This window comes from Capricornis sumatraensis, chromosome 16 (assembly GCF_032405125.1).
Source record: "Capricornis sumatraensis isolate serow.1 chromosome 16, serow.2, whole genome shotgun sequence".
In the NCBI taxonomy this organism is placed as follows: domain Eukaryota; kingdom Metazoa; phylum Chordata; class Mammalia; order Artiodactyla; family Bovidae; genus Capricornis; species Capricornis sumatraensis.
The window spans coordinates 55312065-55336990 of NC_091084.1; the positions used below are offsets into that span (position 1 = coordinate 55312065).

The window sequence follows — 24926 nt, forward strand, 5'->3', positions numbered from 1 at the left end:
TGGCAACCTTCTACCTTCCTCTGCAGGAGAGCCAATCTAAGCAGAGACTAAACGGCCAAGTATCCAATATACTGGGCTTCCCAGGTGGCTCAGGGGTAAAAATCCACCTCTCAATGCAACAGACGCAGGAAACACGGGTTCAATCCCTGGGTTGGAAAGATCTCCTGGAGAAGAAAATGGCAACCCACTCCAGTATTCTTGCCTAGAGAATCCCATGGACAGAGGAGCCTGGTGGGCTACAGTCCATGGGGATGCCGAGTCGGACACGACTGAGCGACTGAGCACGTATGCACACACGCATCCAGTATACTGGAAGGGGTGGGAAAGCAAGCCGGGTGGGTGTGCACAGCACATGCAAAGCTGATGCAAACACCCCAGGCAAACACCTGGGTATGAGTCCCCTCATTCCTGTCCTCTCTCCCTACAGCCCCACCCCAGTCCTGCTGATGCCAGCTCAGAAGCAGCTCCTGCAAGGGGGCACTCCAGCCCCTCATACTTCACCCAAGTGCTCCCTGGGACCCATAGCATCAAACAAACCCTTTATGTTGGATTGGCCAAATGGCAAAACCCAAACAAACTTTTTGGCCAACCCAATAGTGAACTCTTCTCAACTCGGCCTCAATTCACCATCCTGGCCTCCCACACACGGGAGCCCCAGCCAAGTGGGGCTAAGTCCCTGCCCCAGGGACTCCACTCTCCAGCTCCGCACCTTTACACAGCCAGTTCCCTCTGCATGGAATGCCTTCCCACTAGCCTCGGCTTGTTGAACTCCTATAGATCCCTCAGTACCTAAATGGGAAATACTGCCAGTTAGCAGGAGTCAGGTCCTAAAGTCAGCATATCACGAGTAATTGCATCTGGTCAAAATCACCCTTGACTATGTATAGCTACCATTTGTTTACAATGCCTAGGCTTTGTTCTAGATATTTCCTGTGTTTTGATTCATCTTACTCTTACACTTCTGGCAGACTGTATTTCCAAAGACATTGGCACTAATAACTCCCAGCCCCCACACTCTCCTTAGAACTCTGCCACTCTTGCCATGGAGAGGTGGGGTCTACGTTATTACCCCCGACTTGAATCTGGGAGGGCTAGCACTGATGGCTAAAGTAACACTACAAGATTTCCAAGGGCAGGTCATCAAATGGGATGCATACTGTGGGGAAGCACAGATGAGCTCAGAGAGCAACAAAGGCCAGAGACCACATGGGGAGCCTTGAGCCAGAACTGCTCAGCGGAGCCCATCTTAAATCCTGAGCTATAGAAACTGTGCAGTAATCAAGTGACTGTTCTTACATAAAGTCACTATGTTTGGGAGTGATTTCTTATATGACAGTAGTAACCTGAACGTCATTATCTCCTCTTTAAAGCAGAAAAATCTGAGGCACCGAGAGGTTAAGCAACTTGCCCAAGGTCACAGAGCTAGCAACCAGCAGACCAGGATTTGAACCCAGGGAGTTTAGCCTGAGTCCACACTATTCACTGCCATGCCATACCAAGGGCCTGCAAGGTCTGACTGGTCTCCAGGCTCACAGCAGGCCTCAGGTTGTGGTTGCGGAATAAACGACCGAGAGAAGGGATGAGCAATGAATAGCCGAGTGAATGTGAATGAAAGCAGAGCAAGCTCCCAGGTGCAAGGCAAGGGCCTTAGATGAGCCCAAGCCGTGCAAATGAGTTGGACATGACCCCCTTGTCACCTGGAGAAGGCGGTGATGAGGGAAGCCTGGCAGATGCCACCCACCTCTGCCCTTCATGGATGAGCCTGAGATGCCTGCCTCCCTGCTCCCCACCTCCCTCAGCCCTGCACGCTACAGGATCAATCCTGGAGAGTCAGTGCCTCCTAAGAACAAGAGCTGTGGATCCTGGAGTCTGCAATGGGAAGGTGCCAGGCTGGAAGGCGGGAGAGCTTATTTTTACCCTGGCATGGCCAAGGCCTAGCTGTGTGAACTTGGACAAATCCCTGACCTTCTCTGGTCCCAGGTGCTCTCCAATGACACTGTTGTTGTTGTTTTTTTCTAACTGGTTATTTTGTATTGGGGTATAGCCAATTAATAATGTTATGATAGTTTCAGGTGAACAGCAAAGGGACTCAGCCATACGTATACATGGATCCATTCTCCCCCAAATTCCCCTCCCATCCAGGCCACCTCCAGTGACATTGTTCTAAGACTCACCAGATGCTGAGTTGGTCTGGTGGATGGAAGTTGAGGTGAACTTCAGTATGTGGGTCCTACAAACCCCCAAAGGGATCTGTGCCTAGGAGGAAAGCAGATAACAAGAATGAATCCCCCTACCACTCACTGGTGGCTCTCCACATGCTGGGGCATTTTCTTGTGCACCATTTCTAGTCCTTGCAGCAATTTAAATCTGGTACAATATCAAATGACCAATAGCAATAGCAGACTTACCGCTCAACTGGTACTGGAAACCAGGAATCCAACCCAGGCTCATTCAACCTCAAAACTCCTGCTCTTTCCACAGCAGCAAGAGATAGGAGCAACCTAAGGATCTATTGACAAACAAATTGATAAACGAAATGTGGTATATATATGCTATGGACTGTTATTTGGCTTTAAAAAGGAAGAAAACCTTATCACATGCTACAACGTGAATGAACCATGAGGACATTATGCCAAGTGAAATAAGCCAATCACAACAAGACAAACACTGCATGATTCCACTTATATGAGGTATTTACAGGAATCAAATTCATAGAAACAGAAAGGAGAATGGTGGTTGCCAAGGGCTGGTGGGAGGATGAGGAGTTATTATTTAGTGGGTATAGAGTTTCAGGTGTTTGAGATGAAAACATTCTAGAGACCTGCTGTGCAACATGTGAATACAGTTAAGACTATCAACAGTATTCTTAAAAATGATTAAGATAGTATATTTTAAGTTATGTGTTTTTTTGAACCACAATCCCACTCTTGGGTTAGATAGGGAGATTAGGAGAGGTTTGAGGGGAGAGTCCAGGCAGGCTTCATGGAAGAGGGGACTTTTGAGTTGGGCAGGGTTGGGGCAAGCATAGATGAGTCTGGGGCATATAGCAAAGGCTCGGGGCCTTTGGCCCTTGCCTTCCTGACTCTCAGCATCCAGCTGAGATCCAGCTGAGATCCCCAGCCCACTCCAGGCCCCCATGATCTCCACACAGATGTAGCACCCCACAGGGGAACAAACACTGGCCTGGCCTGAAGAAACACCTACTATATGTTCCCAGGCCCACTTATTTCATGACCTCAGGCCATCCCTGTTCTTCAGGGGCCTCAGTTCTCCCATCTGTACAATCAGAAGGTTACCCAGAATTCCTTCCAGTTCTCACTGGGAATAATCTGTGAGAGGGAGGGGAGGTGGGAGGTACCAGTGACCTGCCAAGAAGGGCACCAGGACACTACTGGTCAAAAGAGCAAGAATCAGAAGCTGCAGTCTTGGAACTTCCCTGGTGGTCCAGTGGCTAAGACTGCAAGCTCCCAATGCAGGGGGCCCGGGTTCAATTCCTGTTCAGGGAACTAGATCCCACATGCCACAATTTGGTATAGTCAAATACACAAATATATTAAAATTTTAAAAAGAAGCGGCAGCCTCACGATCCCGCCCTAGGCAGCCTTTACCCACTTCAAAGAGGAAGGGGTTTGGTTTCATCCCAACTCTACACACAGGGGCCAGTGCCTGCTATGTTGTGATAGGATCACAATCCCACCTCTCAATCCAGTACTGGAGTGACACAACTGTGCTGAGGGATAGAGCCCCTCCATGCCCAGGGCTCTCTCCAAGAACCCCGACTCTCACCTCTCCCCTAACTCAGGAATCCTTTGTCCCCAGAACAGACAAGGTGGGACGGTCCCTGGTCCCAATCCCAGCTCTGCCAAGTACTACCTGGGCCTCAGTGTCCTCGTCTGATTTCGGAGACACAGATACCTCCTCTGTGAGGGTCAGAGAGGGCAAGGACACAAAACGCTGTGTCCAAGGTCTGGCATACAGTAGGTGCTTAATAAACGGCCGCCATCACCAGCTCTCTTTGCAGACGATGCCATTTTCATCGATCTGTTTGTTTGTTCCTCTCAGAGGCGGGTTTGTTTGTCTGAATTCTTCCCAGAAGAGATGTTCCTGAGCGTTCCTAGGGGAACGCTGAGTGATGCTCCCCAGCCAACTGCAGGGAGGAGAAGGGAGGAGCAAAGAGCTTCGCCTGATGGAAAGTCAAATCATCACCACGTGGAAACGGAAGAGAACTCCCAGGGAAGCCCAGTGGCTGCCCCAGCACCTTTAACTCACCCTCTCCCTCTCTCACCCAGAGGCGACTCACGGTAGCCTCAGATCCTGCTTCCTAAGCTCTCTGAGGCCTGGCTGAGCGGCCTGATATGATCAGGCTGCTACTTAAATCGCACAAAGCCTTCTATTCTTAGCTGAGCAGCGCCGAGCTCCCTCCCAGTTGCCTGTCAGTGCTACCAGCCCCTGGTGTATGGGCCTGGGGTCAGTCATGACCACAAGGAGGTGGCAGGCAGCCTGGTGACCTGACTCAAGCCTGAGGCCTGCATGAGGGCGCCCTGACCCTGGATGACCAGGGGTCCACAGAGGGGTTGCCTGGGCTAGAGGGAGATGTGAATCAGAGGATCCATGAGGTTACTTCTGAGTCTAGTCTGCTTCTTAAAGTCTTGATTTCAAAGAGCCAAGATTCTAGGGTTCCATGATTCAGTGCTTCCAAGAGTTGGGGACAGAAAGATTCCGTGGTTCTAAATGACCAAGTTTCCAAGGTGCTGTTGAAGATCCGAGGCTGGGCTTAGAGTACACACTCCCCACCCTTCCCTTTAAGAGGCAGAGGATGGCTGGCTCCATCCTGATCCTGGAGTCCCCGGCAAGAGCATCACATACAGCCTACTGGACTCAGCGCTGGGATCTGCAATACTCCCCAGCCCCCCCAGATCTGCTGGGCACAAGAGTTCCTAGGGAACTTCCTCCTAGGGAAAGGAGGTGGGGACGGGCCGGAGCTGCCCTGAGGCCCAGCATCACCAGACACTGCTGGGCAGGGCGTCCACTATCAGTGTCTGCCCTGGGCCAGCAGGACCAGCGTACACCTGTCAGACAGGTCTGGAAAGGCTAGGTGACCTGTCCAAGGTCAAAGCTGGGACATGGAGGAGCCAGGGTGAGAACTCCAGGCCTGGCTGGCTTCAGAGATCATTCCTCAACTCACACTGCTTCATGTTAGCTCACAGCTTCCTGGGTCCACCTTCCCCAACATGCTCTTTCAGATGCAAAACTGAGGCCCAGAGAGAGAAAGGTCAAGTGCTCAAAGGCACAGGGAATTGGTAACAGAGCCAAGCCGGACTGTTCCCACTGACTGTCCCCCATGCCCTGACCGGGTCCCTGCCACTGATCCTTCTCTAAATCCTCTCTTTCTGCCCACCCGGAACCAGGCTTCAGGCGCAGAGCTGTGTCCTGCTCTCCGTCGCCAGCACAGCAACTGCTCCATCAGGTCATCTAAGGGACGAGCTGAGAACCAGGAGATGGGATGGTGGGTCATGACCTCATGCCCAAAGCTGGCCAGCTAAGCACAAGGAGTGACAAGGTCTGGCGAGTGCTGACCCAGTGTTGGTCAGTTCACAGGGGCATTTGTCAGAAATACTCAGAGGCTAATTAACCAGCTGTCCCATTAAGGAAAGCAAACGAAGCTTCACTGAGCTGGCGTCACAGAGCCTGCTGGTCACCAGAACAGGGAACAAACACAGCCTTGGCTTTCTGAGCCACTGGCCTGCACCCACTATGTATCAGTGGTGCTTTTTGCTTTCCAATAGAGTGTGTGTGTTTTTGTTTTTGTTTTTTTTTCACTGTTCCAGGTCTTTGTTGCAACATGAGGGATCTTTAGCTGTGGCATGGAAACTCTTAGTTGAGGCATGCAGGATCTAGTTCCCTGACCAGCGCTTGAACTCAGGTTCCCTGCATTGGGAGCACAGGCTTTGCCACTCGACCACCAGGGAAGTCCTTCAATAGAGTTGTATAGGTAATTCCACAATGCTGAGAGTTAGGCGTCCTTTACCTTCCTTCTACAAGAGCAAGGAGGTCAGGGACTCGCCCTAGACCACTGGCAAGAACGCAGAGTCAGGGCTGCCCCATCCCAGAGAGAATGCCCAGGTGACTCAGAGCCTCCCCTGCTGAGCTCATGAGTGGAGAATGTATCTAAGCTGCACTGATCATTTTATGGAGCTTCAGAGAAATTTCCTCTTTCCTGCTTAGAGAGAGATCACAGACCAAGTATCTAAAAAACCAATTGCTTTGTTCCGGGCTAGAACTAAATCTTTCTGCAAATCAGTGGTCTACTAAGTACCTGGCACCAGAAGGTGTCCCTCCTGCTGGGTAGTTTGATATGACCTCACACCAATCTCAAAAGCTTTATAGCCTAGGCCGAGCCTCAGACTGGCCATGTCACAGACTCAAGGTTGCACACATAAGGGGTGGAGCTGGGACAAGAATCCAGGTGTGTCAGGGCTTTTTAAGCCAGAGGGGTGGGAGAGAATAGATATTTTATGTCCACTGGGCTCTCTTTTCAATAAACTCCTTAAGTCTATGCTGCCCCCTCGCTATATCCTTCTTCCTGCCCGCCCCCTCCCCTGCCCCCAACCCTGTGCCAATGGAAGTGGAGGGAACATCTGTGATGCCAGTTGTCTAACTCCAACCCCCAGCCCTGGTGGGGCCGGAATACCCTCTGGGAGCCACTCAGGAACAAGGGCACTGAGAGGGACCCTCAGAGCTCTTGGGGAATGGAGGCTGGGTGCAGCCCAGCCCTACACTTCTGCACCCCCACCCTGGACAGGTGGCTTTGACCAAGCACTCTGTGTGACAGGCTGCAGGGCCCCCAGATTGGAAATAAAGCAGCAGCCACACCAGAGACCTGAGTTGCTCCCACTGACACCTCCTGGGAAGCAGAGGGGAGGGAGGGTGACAGTCTTGTTCTGCCCTCAGGGACACAGGCCAGAGTCCCCCAGATAAGACAAGCCTGTTGGATCCAGTCTGTGAGCAGAACAGAAAAGTTGAGGAGGGAGCGTTCCTGACACATGCCCCACCCTTTCCCAGGGGCCAGACTCAACACTCTGCAGGCCTCTGGGGTGCAGCTGGGAGGGGTGGTGTCTGGTCCCAGGACCTAGCACTGCTTTTCCTCCTGTCAGAAGGCACACATACACAGGAGTGCAAACATGCAGGCCTGGCCTGCCTGTGCAACATGTACATAATTCATGGGCTCCGGTTGCTTTGGCCTGGATAAAGTATACCCTACAGAAGCCTGCACGGAGATTAGCGAGTGGCCACCCGGGAGCACTTCTGGGAAAGGGGTGAGTCCCCAGAGGGCTGGGGGATTGCGGGCAGTGAGGGTCAGTTTACTATATGCTTTCACAAGTTTTATCTCATTGAATCTTCATAGAAGCCCAGTGTGGGAGTTACTATTGCTCCCATTTTACAGATGAGGAAACTGAGGCTCAGAAGTCAAGTAGCTTACCCATTTTCACACAGAAGGAAGAAGCAGAGCTCCCTATCCTGCACCAAGCTGCTTCATGCAGGCAACCCACAACCCCTGTCTAGCTCAACTCCCCTCTGCCACCCAGTTTGGGTCCTTAGAAAAGCCATCAGTGAGGACACCATGGCACTTCATCCTGAGCTCAGCAGACTGGATGCTGAAAGGAAGAGAGAATGAGGACTGAATTCCTCCAGCCGAGTCAGCCTGACCTCTGCCCTGGCAAATGTCTGGCCCATGCCCTGCTAGGGCTTCCCAGGAGACCTCAAAGCTGGGAGAGAAACAGTCTGGTCCTCCCATGCACACATGCCAAGAATTCCCAAGAGCCCTTCAGAGCTGGAAGGGACATGCTAGGCGACCTTGAGCCCAACCGTGAGCATGAGCAACTCAAGGTCCAGAGCAGGAAAGGACTTGTCCAAGATCCCATGATGGAAGAGTCCAGTCAGTCCACAAACCTCCAGGTGGGCAGCGGCCAGGTGCTGGGGACACTGGGATGAACGGCTTGGCCCTCAAGCTGCTCCCACTCAGCTGGTGTCCGGACCCTTGTGAACTGCCCAGCCAGCTTCTCCAGCCCCATCTCCAATGTCCCACCTCTCCTCCCTCTGCCTCCATCACCCCAGGCTCTACACAGGGTCCAGAAGGTGTAATTTACCTGGTTGCCACCTCTGTACCTGTGCTTCAGGCTATTGCCTTTCCAAGAATGTCCTTCCTGGCTGGCCAGAGCCCGTCTACCCCTCCAACCCCCAGGTGACCTCTGCTCTTCTGTGCAGAGACTAATCCCAGATTCCTGAGCCCAGCTCAGCCCAACGGAGCCCAGGGGAAGTGCTCCTTCCCTCTTCTGAGCCTCCTCTCACTCCTGACAACATCAAGGAACTCCTTCTGTGTGAAAATGGGTAAGCAACTTGACTTCTGAGCCTCAGTTTCCTAATCTGTAATATGGGAGCAATATTAACTCTGTCTAGGGTAAATGTTCTTGGAACTATCTCCCTCACCTACCTCTGGACCAGCAACTACAGAGCCACTGATCTCAGCAGTAGCTGCATCACCCACCGACCTCCCACAAAGACCCGTAACAATAAAAAACAAAAGCAAAAACACTTCTTTCTTTTAGGGCTAGTATTTATCTTTTTTTAAAAACCCTTAGTGGGCACAAGGAAATGAAATGAAAGGTTCTTAGTCAGATGCATCTTGGCATTTCCAAACGCTGGCTGTGCGCCTGGCACCCAGAAGACATCTGAGAGATGTGTGTTTGGTGGATGAAAGAATCAAAATATCTCCACCATTCTCTTCCTCCTGTTGCCTGAAACTCCACCATTATTACCAATTCTTTCCTGGGGCCAAATGGTCCTCCCACAGATCCTCTCTCAAAAGGCCAGCTGCCCGGGGCAGAAACAAGCTCTAGCTGAAGCCTTCTGTGCCAAATTGGAAAGTGAGGGTATACAGATCAGCTCTCCCCTGTGTTTTCTCCAGGCTATCAGCCCCCAGACTCTGCTCTGCAACAAAGCAGCCACATGTTCAGGCAAGCTTGGGAAAGGCTGGTGGCACCTGTGCCACAGGTTGGGGATCTCTCGTGCATATCAACACAGTAAAGGCCCTGAGAAGTCCTGTTTTGAGCTATGTGGCCTTACATTTCCCAAATCTATGTGTCCTGGGACCCAGAGCCATCCCAGGGAATCAGGGCTCCGCAGAGCACAGTCCAGGCAGTGTGGACCAGATGGTGGGCCCAAGCTGACTGCAGGACTAGTATGTGTGCTAAAGGCAAGCCCACACTCCCCGCAGGCCAATCCAGAGGCAGATGATCCTGCCCCAGCTTTGTGACAGAAGCAGTAAATGAATGGGGCATCACAGGGCTTGCAAACAGAGCACAGGAGAGGGAAGAGGTAACAGGCCAGGCTGGAGACCTGAATTCCCACTGCACTTCTGTGCTCACTGCTGACCACTGGGCAAGGGACCTCCTCCAGCTGAGCTGAGTTTCCACTGTCTGCAAAACAGAGATAATGCTATTCTCAGGGCTGCTGCAGGCAAAGGTGAATTATAAAGTCCTGTGCTGTGTACACCATGATATACCTGTGTGTGCTCCCGGGAGGGTGTGGTCATGCCTTGATTGATCACAAGCCACTGCAGAGGTCCTCAATCAGGATGGATAGATAATGGATGCAAGACCCAGGGACAAAAATTTCTAGTTGAATAGCTACGAGTGAATGAATCAATGAGGCAATTCTAATAAGCTCAATTGTCCCATTTCTCAGTCCCCAACTGGTAGAAGCAGCAAATTAGGAAATACACACAGGGGCAAGAGGGGAGGAAAAAGAGGTGCTGGACCATTGGAGGCAGATCTGTGGGCAGCAAATACAGGGTCAGGGGGAGAAGAGTCAGGAACCGACAAAGGCAGAAACTGTTGTTGAACAAGTGAGCAGTCCTGGGTCAGGGGGTGCAGGAAACCTGTGGGGTCTCAGCTGGTCTCAGCTCTTCGAGCAAAGCAGTCAGTGTTCACCATCCCAAGAAGTTAACCATGTGGGCCTTGTGCAGGGAAAGGAAGACATCACTCCTTTTCGAAAAGGTTTCCAACCCAAACTATTAGACGGTTGTTTTAAAAGGGAACAGGGAGCAGGAGGAAACCTCAGGGACACAAGCCTTAGCTGCCTGAAAAAATAGGCTCGGATGGTAAAGAATCTGCCTGTAATGCAGTAAGACCTGGGTTTGATCCCTAGGTCAGGGGGATCCCCTGGAGAAGGGAATGGCAACCCACTCCAGTATCTTTGCCTGGAAAATTTCATGGACAGAGGAGCTTGGCGAGCTACAGTCCACGGGATTGGAAAGAGTCAGACACGACTGCAACTAACACTTTACATTTTTATACCAACTCATCAACATATTCATGCACAGAACAAACTACTTTTTGTTTTCTTTTTTTCTTCTTTTCTTTGGGGATCTTAGCTCCCTGGGGATGGAACCCATCCCCCAGCAGTGGAAGCACAGAATTTTAAGCACTGGACTGCCAGGGAAGTCCTGACATTTTGAAAGTGCCTACTGTGCGCCAGGTAAGTGCTGTTAGGCGCTGGGGGGAAGGCCTTGTCGGACAGTGTAACACATTGAAGACCTGGATAGACTAATGAAGTGTTGGGTCACTTGAGGATAGTGAAGGAGGTGTTGGAGAAAAAAGCCACGGACAGGAATTCTGGAGGACCAAGCTAAATCACCATGTGACCTCAGGCAAGTGACCTTCCTTCTTTGAGCCTCCACATTCCCATCCAAAAAGTGGGGCAGATTAAAAACAAAAAAATCACTGAAAGTACTACTCTGCACCAGGAACTGGACCAGTGGTTACAGACCTTATCTAATACACACAGCCAGCAAGACAGCTGCTGCTATTCGTGGTGGGGAACGATTGTCCCTTTTGCAGATGAGCAAATCGAGGCTCAGCTGGTTACTCACATGCCTGAGGGCAGAGAGTTGGCGGGAGACAGAATTAAAACCCAGGTTTGCCTGACTCCAGAGCTCCCCTTCTCTGGCCCTTGCAAGCAAGTCCCACGCTGCCTCGCACAGATGGCCGCTAAGGTTCGGTGACATCACGAATAGCAAACTGCTTTATAAAAGCTAAACTATCCTGTGACCAAAACCAAAGAGAAATCAGTCTGGATCCTCCAGGAAAACAAACACTGAAGTTCACAGGAGCATTGAGAACTAGCTGCAACCCAGAACTCCTGGGTTCCTGATCCCTCTACCTCCTTGACCAACTTCTTCCCAGGAAAACGGCAGTCCCAGGAGCCCCGGGCAACCTCCCACAGCCCATGCAGTGCCCTGCCAGACTGGAAATGGCCTCACGCACGACAACCCCTGTGGTCCTCCTCTGCTCAGGACCTAGATGCCCTGGCCTGGTGTGAGTGGGGGTAGAGGCTGGACAGTCAAGAGCCCCACAGCTCCTTGGCCCCAGTGACAAGCCAGCCACCTCATCTCTCTTAGCCTTGAGTTTCCCCACCCACAAAAGAGGGATTAAAGCAGACAGACCTCACGTGGGAAAGGATCTGCTCGGAGGAGGGACTCGACAAATATAACTGACCTTTTGTGGGATGAGTTTAACTGGGTGGGTAGAAGGAAATCCAGGCTCTCAAAATCCATTTGAGGAGGCAGGCATTGCCCTACCCACCAGGAATCCCTCCATCCCCACTCTCTAACTTTTTTTTTTGTAAAAGGTCTTAGTTTATTCTCTTTCATGAAAAATCTGCACAATCACCACAGATACAGTCACTGCAGAATCTTTACTCCTTTTTGCCAGCACCAACGTTGGCCTTTGCAGTCCCCCTGACTTTCTTCATTCTGTTCTTGTGTTCCTTTTGCTGTTTTCTTGAGGTCTTTTTCTTCTCATACAGGCCATGTCTTGCAAGCCTATGTTTGGGCTCATTCTTCTTCGCGTAATCCAAGGAATCGTAAATCATGCTAAAGCCAGTTGTCTTGCCACCACCCAAATGAGTTCTGAATCCAAATACAAAGATGACATCTGGTGTGGTCTTGTACATTTTGGCCAGTTTTTCCTGAATTTCTGTTTTAGGTACTGTTGCCTTTCCAGGGTGAAGAACAACGATGACCATTTGTTTCCGCTGAAGCAGTCGGTTGGTCATGAACTTTCTAGTCCGGACAGTTACTGTGTCATTCATGATGGCAGGTGATCTTCAAGCAGCCAGGGAGGACCCTGTCTAACCTTAAACGTGCCCCGGCCTGAGAGGTGAGCTTAGCTCCTACCACCACTGCCATCAGCAGGACCCTAATTTGCTGACTTCCCAGGGTGGTGGGAGCCCAGGTAAATGAGAAAGAGAAAGGGGGGCTTCAGCTGAACTGCACCCATCTTTACTGGAGACATCTGGGACCCTGGGCACAGACATCCTCATAGACCTACTGTGGCCCAGAGAGGCTGCTAACTGGCTTCCGGCCACACAGCAAGTCAGGAATCAAGTGGGTGCTGGGACCCAGGCCTTCGAGACCTAGCCCAGAGCACTCTCCACTACCCCTGGGTCCCCGTTTTGGAGCATAGATAAAACCCAGGGAGGAAGAACAGTGAAAACAGTCAAGATGAGGCACCCACACCCACATCATGCTGGTCAGTAGGCTCTGGCCATTGACAACTGGACTCCCGAGATAGAGGTTGAAAACCAACACCCAGTTGCTCTGCTGTTCCCTGCCTCACTCACTGTAGGTACTGACAGGCACATTTCTGTACAGAAAGGGCTTAGCCTGCTTCTGCACAGGCCGCAACAAAAGGAAGGAGGTTCCAATTGCAGCATAGTGAACTTAAGTTAGACACAAGAAAGAACTTCCTGAGGCAGCATTAGAAACGGACAGTGCAGGTAGAAAGGAAACAGGATGAAAGTGGTTGTGGAATCTCTTCTAAAATACAAGATGCTTGGACTTCCCTGGTGGTCCAGTGGTTAGAGTCTGCCTTGCAATGCAGGGGACTCAGGTTGGATGCCCAGCCAGGGAACTAAGAATCACACGACTTGGAGCAACTAAGCCCAAATGCCACATCTAGAGAGAGTCCATTTGTCGCAATGAAAGATCCACATGGTGCAAGGAAAATCCCAAGGAGCCAAATAAATACATATTTTTTTTAAATACAAGATGCTATCTCATCCATCAGGGCTTCCCAGATGGCGATAGTGGTGAAGAACCCGCCTACCAACACAGGAGACATGAGAGATGCGGGTTCGATCCCTGGGTCGGGAAGACCCCCTGGAGGAGGGCATGGCAACCCACTCCAGTGTTCTTGCCTGGAGAAGCCCATGGATAGAGGGGCCCAGCAGGCTACAGTCCAGGGGATCGCAAAGAGTTGAACAGGACTGAAGTGACTTAACACGCATGCACGCATTCCATCCATAAATTCATTTTAGCTTCAAAACAGACCTGGAAGGTAAGTGTGGCTACCCTTTGCTTCTGCCTACCCTTACTTTCTAGGTGGGCAACTGAGGCTCAGAAAGTGTAATTAACTTACCCAATGTCTTCAAAGCTCTAAAGAGGCAGAGCTGGGCTGCAAAGCCAGGACTGACACGGCAGCCGGTTGAGATCAAGGCACGACCACACCCACCCCTGGCATCTCGCTGCTCCTCCTCAGCCTCAGAAGCTGGAGATTTCCATCCGGGAGAAGAGGGAGTGCTCAGTGGTGGCCAGCTATTAAGGAGAGGGCTCTGCATTCTAGGACTGCCCTGCTGTCCCCACAATGCCACCCCCCAAAGGCCTCCAGACACTTTCCATGCAATATGGCCCGATACATCTTCTGTCTGACTATGCACCTGAGCTCATCTGATGCCAGCCTCCCCGTAGCCTTTGCCTGACTCCTGAGATAAGGCTGTCCCTGGTAAGACCACCCTGGAAGCTACCTGCAGCCTGATCTAGGGGGAAGAGGCATGGGCCACGGTGAGCCCCGAGGTCCCTGCCTTCTCTGCAGCAACAAGTGAAGGGGAGGCCTGGCTCCTCCTGCCGCGCTCAGCAATCTCTGAGTCACTGCCGGACCCTGCGAGGGCTTAGCCCTGTTCCACTGCTGGGGAAACAGAGGGCCAGAGCAGCCAGGCCACTTGCCCACAGTCAAAGAATAAGAAATAATTCAATAAGAAACTGAGCAGGGATTCAAACCCATGTCTGTCTGATTGCAGAAGCCCTGTGTGTCACCAGAGGATCATTCCACCCCGGAGCATCATTCTACCCCAGAGTGTCTTCCTTGTGCTCTGCTTGCTGCAACCCCTAGGGCCACACCTCCGTGCCTTATGCTTCCTTTTCCTAGAACACCCTTCCCACCCAATTCAGACCAGTAGAGTTCCTAGCCTATCTTTTAAGATTCATTTCAAATGCCCCCTTTTCCATGAAGCCCCCCGGCTTCTCTCATTCTCTTCTGAGCTCCTGTGTTTTTGCTTGTATCCTGCTCAGAGCAGCCTGCCCTGCCCTGTGAGGAAGAGACTTGACCCACACCCTAACCATTCCCTGCCACCCCAGCCTTGGGGCTTCTCCTGGGTGGCGACACCCAAGTCTTCTTCCTCCCAGCTCTTCATGCAGACTTGGTGGTGGAACTTGGGGACATCTCATCCAACTGCTTTTATTTTTTTTTCTGACAAATAAGCCATTTATTCACAAGCAGAAAAAAACCAAATATCCATTTTGATTTTCAAAACACCCTGGACATCCTCTTAGAGCATTTATCACATTAAATCAGTTATTTGATTACGGTCATCCCTCGGTATCTGCGGGGGGACTGGCGACTGCTCTCAGACACTGAGCCTTAATAGAATGAGGCCACTTCTCACAGGACGTGATTTGCAGGGGAGGACCTGGGGAGGGGGGAGGTAACTGACAGATAAGTGTCCACAACGGGGTCAGGCCATGGGGAACGGTCACAGGCCTCGTCACCGGGGCAGAGTCTAGACTGAGGGCGGTGACAGTCCCCATCCTCTCATTAAAGGTCCGGCCACATCGTGAGTACTGGGCTCCCACTGTCTTATTTGTGATAATGGTAAAGACCGTTATTTCCTGGGCACTTCCTGCTCACCAGGCACCATCCCAAGCACTTTCCATTCATTCACTCATCAATCTTCACAACAACCCTCTGAGGTACTCTCTGCTATTCCCAGTTCAAAGATGAGGAAACCCAGGCACAGGGAGGTTAAGGGACACAGCGGTTGATCCCCCAGCCATGTTACGGCAGAGTCAGGATTTCAGGAGAAAGTCGGTTTTAGAGCCTGTGTTCTAACCACTATTCCATGCTTCCTGACCAAAAGGGACAGAGACACACGCTGGAAACTCACAGCTAGTTCCTCTGAGGACCAGTGGCAGCAGAGCTGGGCCAAGTGGTGGGGATGGCAGCCAGGGGCCTGAGCACCAGTCTCAAAGGGGTGCTCAGGCACTGCTGGTGAGGCAGAAATAGAAAGATGGGTGCCCCTAGCACTCCTCTCGGAGAGGATTGTGGAAGATGGGATGCTCTGGGGTGGGGGCTGAGATCCCCTTTGAAAGGGATAAACTCAAGTATCAAAGATGAGCCTTAAACTACATCCCTTGGAGGGTGAGTCCAGCGCACCTTATAGGTTTTGCCTGAAAGCCTTGCGTTTGTTGTTTGCCTCTCTGGGCCCAGCCCACTGTGCGTTGGGGCCCCTGGAGGCTGAGGTGTTGAGTTATCTGCTGTTGGTTTCTGGGAGGTTCACCCACTGGGAAACCCCAGTGGGAGACTGGAGGAAGGGAGTGGAAGTTTTATTCCACCACTGGGGCTCCTGGGTTACCTGGGTCTCTCTCCTGCAGGCCAGAGCCTCTCTGCTGATAGCTGACCACCTCCTCCTGCGGCACCTGCAGCCCTGGGCAGGAACCGGCCCCCTGCAGCTGTGCTCCATTTGCTGGTTTGCCACACCCCGTTGTCTGAGCAGCTCACTCTGGGCTCATACACCCTACCTTGCTGGGCCAGAGCAGAGGAGACCAGGTACTGTTGCCAGTGACCCCTTTTCGCAGTCTTTCTTTCCCCCTCAGAGCCCCTTCTAAATGTGCATGAAACAAATGATTACATAATAGGGGTCTGCAGGGGGGCATGTTATAAGTGTGCAGACCTCTGCTCTCTCAGCCTGGGCCAGCACTCAGAGCAGGTTGGGAGCAGGGAGCAGGACTGGGCCATGAAGGCAGGAGGCAGAATTCAGTGAGGACAGCCGTGGACAGTGTGAGCACTCATGACACGGTAGGCACTGTGTACTATACACCAAGCACTTCATTCACTTCTCAGAACCTCCCCAAGAAGGTTGCACATCCTATTTGCGCATTTTACAGAAGAGAATACCGGTGCTCAAAAAGCAAAGCTGAAATGACTCTCCCAGGGTTGTATTTCCAGTAAGTGACAAAGCCAGGGCTCAAAAGTGACTTTCTCTGCTTCTGAAACCCATCCTGGTAACCACCCTGAAATAATTTTCTTGGATTGGCTTTCAACAGAGGCAGCTGACTTAAATGGGGTCAATTATTGGTGAGGGCCACACAGAGGCCTCCAATGTCTCCCCAGTACCCTCCCCGAGATGAAAAAAAAAAAAAAAAAAAACCTCTGGCATTCTTTAGTTCTCCCAGGTGGGACGGAGGCCTCAAGCAGGCGGTGCAACTGGGTGTCCGGGTTGGAAAAACAAGCAGATTCAGACAAGGCTTCATTGTTAAGGAGAGCTTGACTCTTGGGCCATTAAAACAAAACCAAGCAAGACAAAATGCTTGCTGCCTTGTCTTATCTCTTAGAGAGAAGGGGGATGGGAAGGGCCCCAAGACTGGCTGCTGATCTCGCCCCACACCAGCCTCCGTCTCCGAGACCCAGCTTCAGGTGGCCGGGCCAGTAGAAGGAGCAGCGCAGGGGGAGCCCAGGGAGCCCATTATCCAGAGTCCAGCAGGCTCCGCCACTGGCTGTGACCTTCGACTGCACACTGCTGGCATGGCCAGTGCCGCACTGGTGCCTCCTGCACGTGGCCTCATTTGGTCTCCACGGTCCTTTCAGAGAGAGATGTTATTTCTGTTTTCAGATGAGGACATTGAGGCTCAGAGAAGATACTCAAGCAGGGATCAGAGGGGTGTTGGAATCTAGGTTTATCAGATTGCAAAGTCTTTCCAGTCCCTGTTTCTCCAGGGAGGGCAATACCCTGGAAGCAAAGAGCTCCTTGTCTCGGGGATGTACGGGTATCACCTGGGGATGCGGTAGGAGGCGCACTGCAGAGGGTGGCCAGGTGGTTCTCAATCTCGGTTGTGCTTTGACATCACCTGGGGAGCTTTAAAAACTACTGTTGTGTAGGTCTTGCCCCAGGAGTGGGGACCAGGCAGGCCTTTTAAAAGTTTCTGCAGTGATTCTAGTGTATGCAGCAAATGTGAGAGCCATGGGCCCAGATGCTCACTATAACCTCTTCCACCCTACACCTTATAAAGGGAAGAAGGGCTTTGTTACTCTGACCTCATTTTACAAGAGAGGCAAAAACCAGGCAAAACAGAAGGGCCAAGGTCATGTCCTCAGGGCCCACCATCAGCTGTGAGTGCAGGCAGCGTGAGGGGACCCTGACTTTAGGGTGCCTCTGGGGTGAACTTTTTAAAAGATAGTTGGGGGGTCCTGGCTGCTTTGTTAGTGGAAGAAGTTTCTCTTTGAGCCTCCAGGGTAGGAGGGTGAGGCAAATTCTTCAAGGCCTTTTTTTCTTTTGCATAGAGTTCACTCATTCAAAAGCTAAACAGCTGTAGGATTAACGCTGGAAGACCACCTCTGCCGGTGGGTGTGCTTTGGGAGCAAGAAGATAAAAGAACTCCAAGCAAGGCCTGTTTATTCTTTTCCGTTGGAGATTTGGTCCCAGGCCTGGGAAGAGCTGAGGCTCTCAGACCTCGGCCCACACTTCCTCCCACCTGCCTCCTTGGTGCCCTCCAGGAGGATGTCACAGGTGGCGAGATAGCATGGGGCAGGGGTAAGATGGAGGCCTGTGGAGTCCAGCAGACCCAGGGTCTGCCCAGGCAGGGACTCCTCCTGGACAGGAACCACTCCTCTCTGAGCCTGTGCCTACTGTTGCCCGCATAGTGATACCAGGGTGTGTGTGCATGCGTGTTAAGTGATACTTTTCAATGCAGCTCCAGGAGCACCACCTTCAGGAAGCCTTTCCAGACTCCACCTCTGCCCTGCACTGAACAAACCCAGCCCCTGGCCTCCTCCGCCACATTGTGTGTCGCCACTGCTTGTGTCCTCCCCTCCTGAAGAGGCCGCATATTCATTCATTATCCAGGGCAGCTGCCCTGTGCCTGGGACTCATTCCCTATGTCCATGCTGAGCACCTATTCTTTCAGACTCCAGAAGATGCTCAAGATACAGGCAACAACAGCACATATGCACTGAGTGCTTATTATGTGCCAGGCATTTTTCTGAGTGTTTTACATGAATAATGCATTTAATCCTCACCACAACTATAACTGTCTCCATTTTACAGATGGCAAAACTGAGACCCAGAGAGGTTAAATCACTTGCCCAAGTCACATGGCTAGAAAGTGTGCACTTGGGCTGTGATCTGAGAATTGCCCTCTAACCATCCACAGATGTCCATGGGATCGGCCCCCGCCTTGGGAGCTCAGTCTTCACAATTTGGAGGTTTTATATCTGTGTTTACTTGTTGAATGTCTGTTCCCCCCACGGACCAAAATCGGCAATCATGTTATGTTTTGTAATATGTAATCATGTGTGTGTGCAGAGAGAGAGGGAGACCAAATGAACACTGCTTCCCTTAAAGGAAGGATTCGTTCTGCTCAGCATCTGCTACCTGGACTCCAGACGGCTCCTCCCAACTGGGTCATTCCTGCTGTGAAGGTCTGGGAAGGACCAGGTCCCTGGACATCCCTCCTGGTCCTGACCTCTGCCTGGAACTTGGCCTACCTACTGGGAGGGTGGTGGGAATGGCAGTTCTCCAAATCGGATGATCTGCCAGAGTCCTCCCCAGGTGGCAAAGCCTCCTCCTGGCGAAGCCCTCCCTGCTGCTTGGCACACCCTCCCTTCCCAGCCTCAGTGGCTGGGCTCTTCCATCAGCTTCTTACTGAGTCACTTGATCACGAAGCAACTGTGGGGACAGGCAAGGGGCCTCATGCTGACAGAGTCTGTGTATCAGGCCTGGCACTTGCCTGCCATTGTCTCATTTAACCCCTGCAACACTGTGATTACTGGTGCCATTTTATAGAGAAGGAAACAGAGGTATAAAGATTGAGTAATTTGCCTAAGGGGCAGCTTGTACTGTCTCTCCTGGGATGGGGTAGAGGCACCCACTCTGTGCCAGGCACCCACTCTGTGCCAGGCACTCTGGGAGCAGCGGAAGAATTGGGTGGCAGAGAATCTGCTTCTGACTGGCTAGCAAAGGAAGCAGACCTACATAAACCCAATCCACAGACCACAGCAGGCAAGTAAGGGCTGTAGATCTGTAGAGGAGGAGTCCTGGAAGCTTCTAGAAGGAGACATCTTCAGGCCTGGCTCGCTTCCTCATTGCTCCACTCCCACGACCACCACAGGAAGAAGGGCAAGCCTTGGCCGACAAAGTTCTAGTGCCCCGTGGGTCCTGCCCTGGAGGCCGCAGAGGGAGGAGAGGCAGCTGCTCAGCCAGCTGCCCTGCCAGTGACCCCACTGTGACCAGGCCCGCCTGCCTCCAGCCCTGCCAACCCGACCTGGCCCAGCCGGCTCCCAATCACAGGGTCGTCTCGGCCCAGTTAATGACCATGCTCCAGCAGCCCAGGCTGCCTCCCTCCTTCAGGGGGAGGAGGCAGCAGCTAACTACAGAGCCTGCTGGTCCAGACAGCGCCTGGGCCAAAAATCACAGCCGCCCATAGTACCACATCCTCTGGCTCTGATGCTGTGGTCTCCTCCCCTACCTTCCAGGGTCACGAAGGACACTGCAGAAGGCTGGAGCTCTGGAAGCTCGGATACTCCACTCCCCTCCCCAGAGACCCGGGGAAACAGGACCACAGACGGGTCTGATTCACCCCAAGTCATACAGCCAGCCAGTGCAGGGTCCAGGGCCCCCTGCTCAGCCCAGCACTGCCCTTCCCTAGCCCTGGGAAGAAGGACCCTTTCCAGGCTTTTTACATGTGCAGTTTGCTCTCGAGGTACTTGGGTGGAGTTGAAGAGGCAGGACATCTAAGAGCTGCTGTGCTGTCTGTTCAGTCACAGATAACAGCGCACTCCTGACTTCTCCCACCATCTAGCTGTGTGACCTTGGGCAAGACAAGGAGCCTTTCTGAGCCCTAGTTTCTGAGGCATAACAGTAGCTTCCTCCCAGAGTTGTGAATGAGAGGGTCTGTAAAACAGCACCGTGTCTAGCTCAGAACAAGTACTCAAGAGCATTAGCAATTGCTCATATCACCATCACAGTAGTAGTAAATGAGTATGTGGATGCATATTACCAACTGTAAAGTGTGATGCAATGGTAGGAATTGTTTATACTATTACTATGAAGTGTGAAAGATTTAGAGGCAGTGTGACCAGAGGCTTGGGTAATCCAGGAATGTTTCTCGGTGGGGGGTGAGTGGGTGGGGGGGATTTATGTTCTGAATTGGGCCTTGACTGATGGGGAAGTGGGCACAGCGGAGGATGGTATGGATAATGGGGAAGAAAAGTGAAAGTGTTAGTCACTCAGGGTCTGACTCTCTGCGACCCCATGGTCTGGCCATGAACTTCTCCGGGCAAGAATACTGGAGTGGATTGCCATTCCCTTCTCCAGGGGATCTTCCTGACTCAGGGATCAAACCTGGGTCTCTTGCGTTGCAGGCAGATTCTCTACCATTTGAGCTATCAGGGAAGCCCATGGATGATGGGAGGAACCCCATAAACAAAGGGGCCACACACGATGTGTTTAGGAAACAGTGGTGAGCAATGACCAGGGGTCCATGCAGTGGCTTCGGTGGGCAAGACCTTGAATGCACGAAGAGGTCTATAGTCTCCATCTTACTGGTAAGAAAGAGTCACAGAGGGTTCTCAATGGGGCCCTGTGATGCTTTCTGCAGTGTGAATTCTGTCTGGCATTCAAGGGTCTCCACCATCTGGCCACCCACCCCACTTATTCACACCCCTCTCTGACCCCACAGATTCATCACCACTCTAAGTTCTCCCCACCTCCCTGCTTATTACACCGGCTCATCTTTCTCACCATTAGACCACCTTGTGGCTCACATTCACAGTGAGGCACTCTTTCATTAAATGCCTATCAGGCTATCTTTATGTATATGACCTCACAGTTACCTGTAGCTAACCTCATTTTACAGAGGAGGGAGCAGAGGCCTGGCTGGGCAGGTGCCTTGCTCACAGTCACACAATAAGTAAGTGGCACAGCCAGAATTCAACCTTGAGCTGATGTCAGGACCGCTATTCTCTACAGCAAGTTGCCTCTAGCCCCTGTCTAGACACCTTTCTCCTTGATAAAGCCTTCCGGGTTACTCTGGTCCCCAAGAGCCTCTCCCAGCCACCCCTCCTGACCCATTTGGTATCAGGGGCCCAACAGCTTGATACTTGTTCGTCTAGCTTGGTTTCCATTGTTTCCTGCAGGCCCACCTTGCCCCCTTTAAGAGAGCTGGGGTTGATAACAGGGCACTCTTTTCCTGTCGCCCCTTTCTGCCGTATCTAAGACTTGATCTAGCACTGACAGGGACAACCTGCATCCTCTGGTGGGGTTCAGAAACCCAGCTGAACACAGAGCAATCAATTTCTCCAAGCTGCCTCCCAACAAGGGTAGCCATAAATTATTTACTGCACCTTTGTGGCTAGGGAGGCCAGACAATGGGACAGAGGGAATGAACTCCCACTCCCCCCAACCCTGAAGGGAGCCACCAGCCCTGAGGTGAGGGGTCAGAACCCAAAGCCCCCTTGCCAGGGCCCCCAAGCAGATTCAAAAGGGTTATAGGATGAAGGTGGTGGCCCAGGGGTGCCTGACCCTTACAGCTGAGCAAATCCAGGTCTGTGAACCTACAACAGTAGCCTCCATTCCTACCCAAGGCAAGTCTAAGAATTTCTCTGGCTTTCCTGGTCAAAAATTCAAGCTTCCTTTTCTTACAGGGAAGGAAATAGCTATCTGGCCACGTGCTGTATATTTATATCTCATTTAAACCTCACAACAACCTTGTAAAAGAGGAGTTCTAATTCACAGAGAAGCAGCTGGGGCTCAGAGGAGTGAAGTGACTTGCCCAACACCACATGGCCAGTGGGAGGAATCAGAGCAGATTTCTGCTGCCTAGTGTGACTCACTGCTGTCTGCCCGTGCACTCAGCCCGCCCCATTGAGTGCTAGTCCCCATAATCCCTTCTCCATCCGGACACCTTCCAGGGCATCTGATACGCAGTCAGCGCTCAGTTCCTGAAGCAAACTCAAAGGCTCTGCGCAGATGGTTTGACCTCTCTGAGCCTCAGTTTCCCACACAAGGTAGCCATTAGCAACAAGCCCTGTGTTGGCAAACACCAGTCTTTAGCACTTGACAGTCGGCTGGACGAGATGGCCCTATTCTCTGAGCAGGTAACATATCACCTGCCTTGACTCCAGTTTACAGGTGAGGCGTGGAGCCACGGATGCATCCAAGAGGCCCCTGGGGGGCACCCCAGCCTCTTCTGCCTCACTCTGTGTTCCAGATCCTTTCTACTTCACCATGAAATGAGATCACAGGCGTGAGATTATCTCACCAAAGAGGAGCTTTGTTTAGATGTGGGATTATTATGAGCATTTGAACCCCCAGGGAAGGTAGGGGCTGGGAATCCCAAGCCCCTCCAGTCACTTTCTCTTCCAGTTCCCCTAAACACTCACCCTCAGAGACTGAGAGCTTCCTGTCTTCAGCTGACCGCTCCACCCTCCCCTACCTCCCAGGGGCTTTCCAAGGTGGTTTCCCCTCGACTCTAGGAAGCTGGGCACAGCAGGGGTTAACTAGTCCCAGCCAAGGCCACCAGGGCTCTTATTGAGGCCACGTTCCCTCCCCACCAACAACAAGAGCCCACGGAGTCCACGCCAAGCAGTCTTTCACAACATCCCTCTCCATGCACAACCCCAGGAGGAAACAGGACCCCTGCCTGGGAATCCGGCCCCTGGGACTGTGCCCTTCAGCCCCGGCAGCCCCAACCCTGGGAACCTGTGCAAACCCCTGCCCTCACGGACCAGAGGTGTCTTGCAGGTTCCCCTGACTCGGAGAGGCTGCGGTCAGACTTCAGGTCTGGGCCAGAGGCTGTGGGGCTGCTGGTCTGTCTCAGGCCCCAGCACCAACCACATGGATTCTCACAACAGCCTCATATGTGGTCACTGAGACCTTACATCAGGGGTGGGAAAACCCCAGCCACCCATCCAGAAGACGCTAACCAGGGAAGCGGAGTGGATACCTTGAAGGATGTTTGCAAAGGTTTTTCTCAAGTGTAATTCTGGCTCAACCTTTCACTTGCTTTAGGACCTCAACAATTGGTACCCCCTTGTCCCCAGGCCTCAGTGTCCCCCTTTCCAATGTTAAGCATGTGCGCCGGGTGAGTGCTGAGGGCCTCATCTCCTTCAGCTCTGATAGGCTTTGACTTGGGGACCTCTATGGTGTGTTCTCCTAGCAGATAAGCAGCGTCTCAGGACCTCCTAGCCTCTTAGAGATGCTGGATCCTGGCACACAGGGGACGGGGCAGTTGTCAGGGAGGGAAGCTGTGAAACTGGTAAGCTTCACACTTCTGCTCTCAACTCTGGGTCACCTTTCCTGGGAGGTGACATGACAGCGGGGTGGGAGGGAAAGAGGCCAGGAGAGACCACCTCCCAGCCTGAGGATCAGCTCTCCGCTGGCCCGGTGGCCCCACCTTGACCCCTCCCCCCCACCTCCCGCCTGGCAGCTATGCACTTCCTTTCTTTTCCTCTCCATTCTCTGCTCCTCTCCCTCTCCAGCCTAACACTCCTCCCCAGTCTCAGCACCAGGGTAAAAAAGAGCAGGGACAATCAACCCTGATGAACCTCAGTTTCCCCATCTGTAAGCGCTCTTAACAGCACACAACACCTTTCATCACACGCAGTGGGAGTGAGCCATTTGAGGGATCCTTTGCGCAAGGGTGGGGCGCGGACCCGCACACAATGGGCGCTCAATAAGTGCCCGTTTTCTCCCCTTTTCTCCTCCCTTTCCCGCGCCCCACTCCTAGCCAGTTCCAGCTGCAGCTTACGCCGCTTGCACACCCGCAGGTGGCCCCGGAGCTGCCAGGATGGGGTCGGAGGCCGGCTTTGCTCGGCATCCGGGGCTCTCACCTGCAGCTCTCGGCTCTCTCTTGTGTTCTCTTCGGGGCAAGCGTTCAGCCCCCTCGTCTGGGCGGCAGGAAGGTGGTAGCTTCGACTCGCAGCACCAACCCTGTCTGGCTCAGTCTGACTGTCCAGCCCTCCTGGGACCCCTCACGGGGATCTGGACCAGGCCGGGGCTTCCTGGACTTTCGCACGAATCCCAAGTCCGAAGTACCGTATCAGAGGAGGCAGAAGGTCCGGGTTTCGGGGAACCAGAGTCTGGAGGCGTCCGGACTCCTTTGCACTCAATCAGGGGGTTGGGGTGCACCCCGCCTTAACCCTGGCCGGAGGGCTGGGGGCTCCGACACACACTACAGAAAGGCTCCGAGCGAGCTCGTAACCCTGGAGCCGTATGGTGGGCGAGGAGCGTCCCGTCCCGGTGCACTGGATCTGGGTCGGGGGCTCGGGGCGTCCGGGGTACACGCCCCGGACCGCGGAGCAGGGAGCGTCCCGCCGGAACCCGGGGCTGGGGCAGGCGGGGCAGGGCAGGGCGCCGGCGAGGAGCGCGGAGCCGCGGCGGCCGGAGCCTGCGGGGAAGTCTTTCTAGGTCCGGACTCGGCTGGCTCTGCAATATGGGGCGGTCCACGGCGCGGCAGCTGACTCCAGAGCTCCGGGCCGCGGCTATACTTCCTCCTCTTTCCTCGGCTCGCTCGCCGCTCGCTCAGTCCCGCGCCGCAG

At 52.8% G+C, this 24926-nt stretch overlaps 2 protein-coding genes across 3 annotated transcripts in view; both read right to left on the minus strand.

Moving 5' to 3' along the window:
* GDPD5 (glycerophosphodiester phosphodiesterase domain containing 5) overlaps positions 1-24586 on the minus strand; it is an 87950-nt gene extending 63364 nt beyond the window's left edge. For both annotated transcript variants that reach the window (XM_068988368.1, XM_068988367.1), the window contains exons 1-2: positions 24219-24586; positions 2175-2256 (exon numbers count right to left, since the gene is read on the minus strand). The gene's annotated coding sequence lies outside the window, so the exon portion shown is untranslated. The remainder of the gene's footprint in view (positions 1-2174; positions 2257-24218) is intronic.
* LOC138093247 (small ribosomal subunit protein eS24-like) lies at positions 11755-12150 on the minus strand. Its single transcript, XM_068989375.1, has one exon. The coding sequence runs from the start codon at positions 12148-12150 to the stop codon at positions 11755-11757; it is 396 nt and encodes a 131-aa protein (XP_068845476.1).
* Positions 24587-24926: the final 340 nt, after the last annotated feature.

Bases quoted from the DNA above. Each gene is read 5' to 3' on its own strand.
- LOC138093247 (XM_068989375.1), bottom strand. From the start codon at position 12,150: ATGAATGACACAGTAACTGTCCGGACTAGAAAGTTCATGACCAACCGA.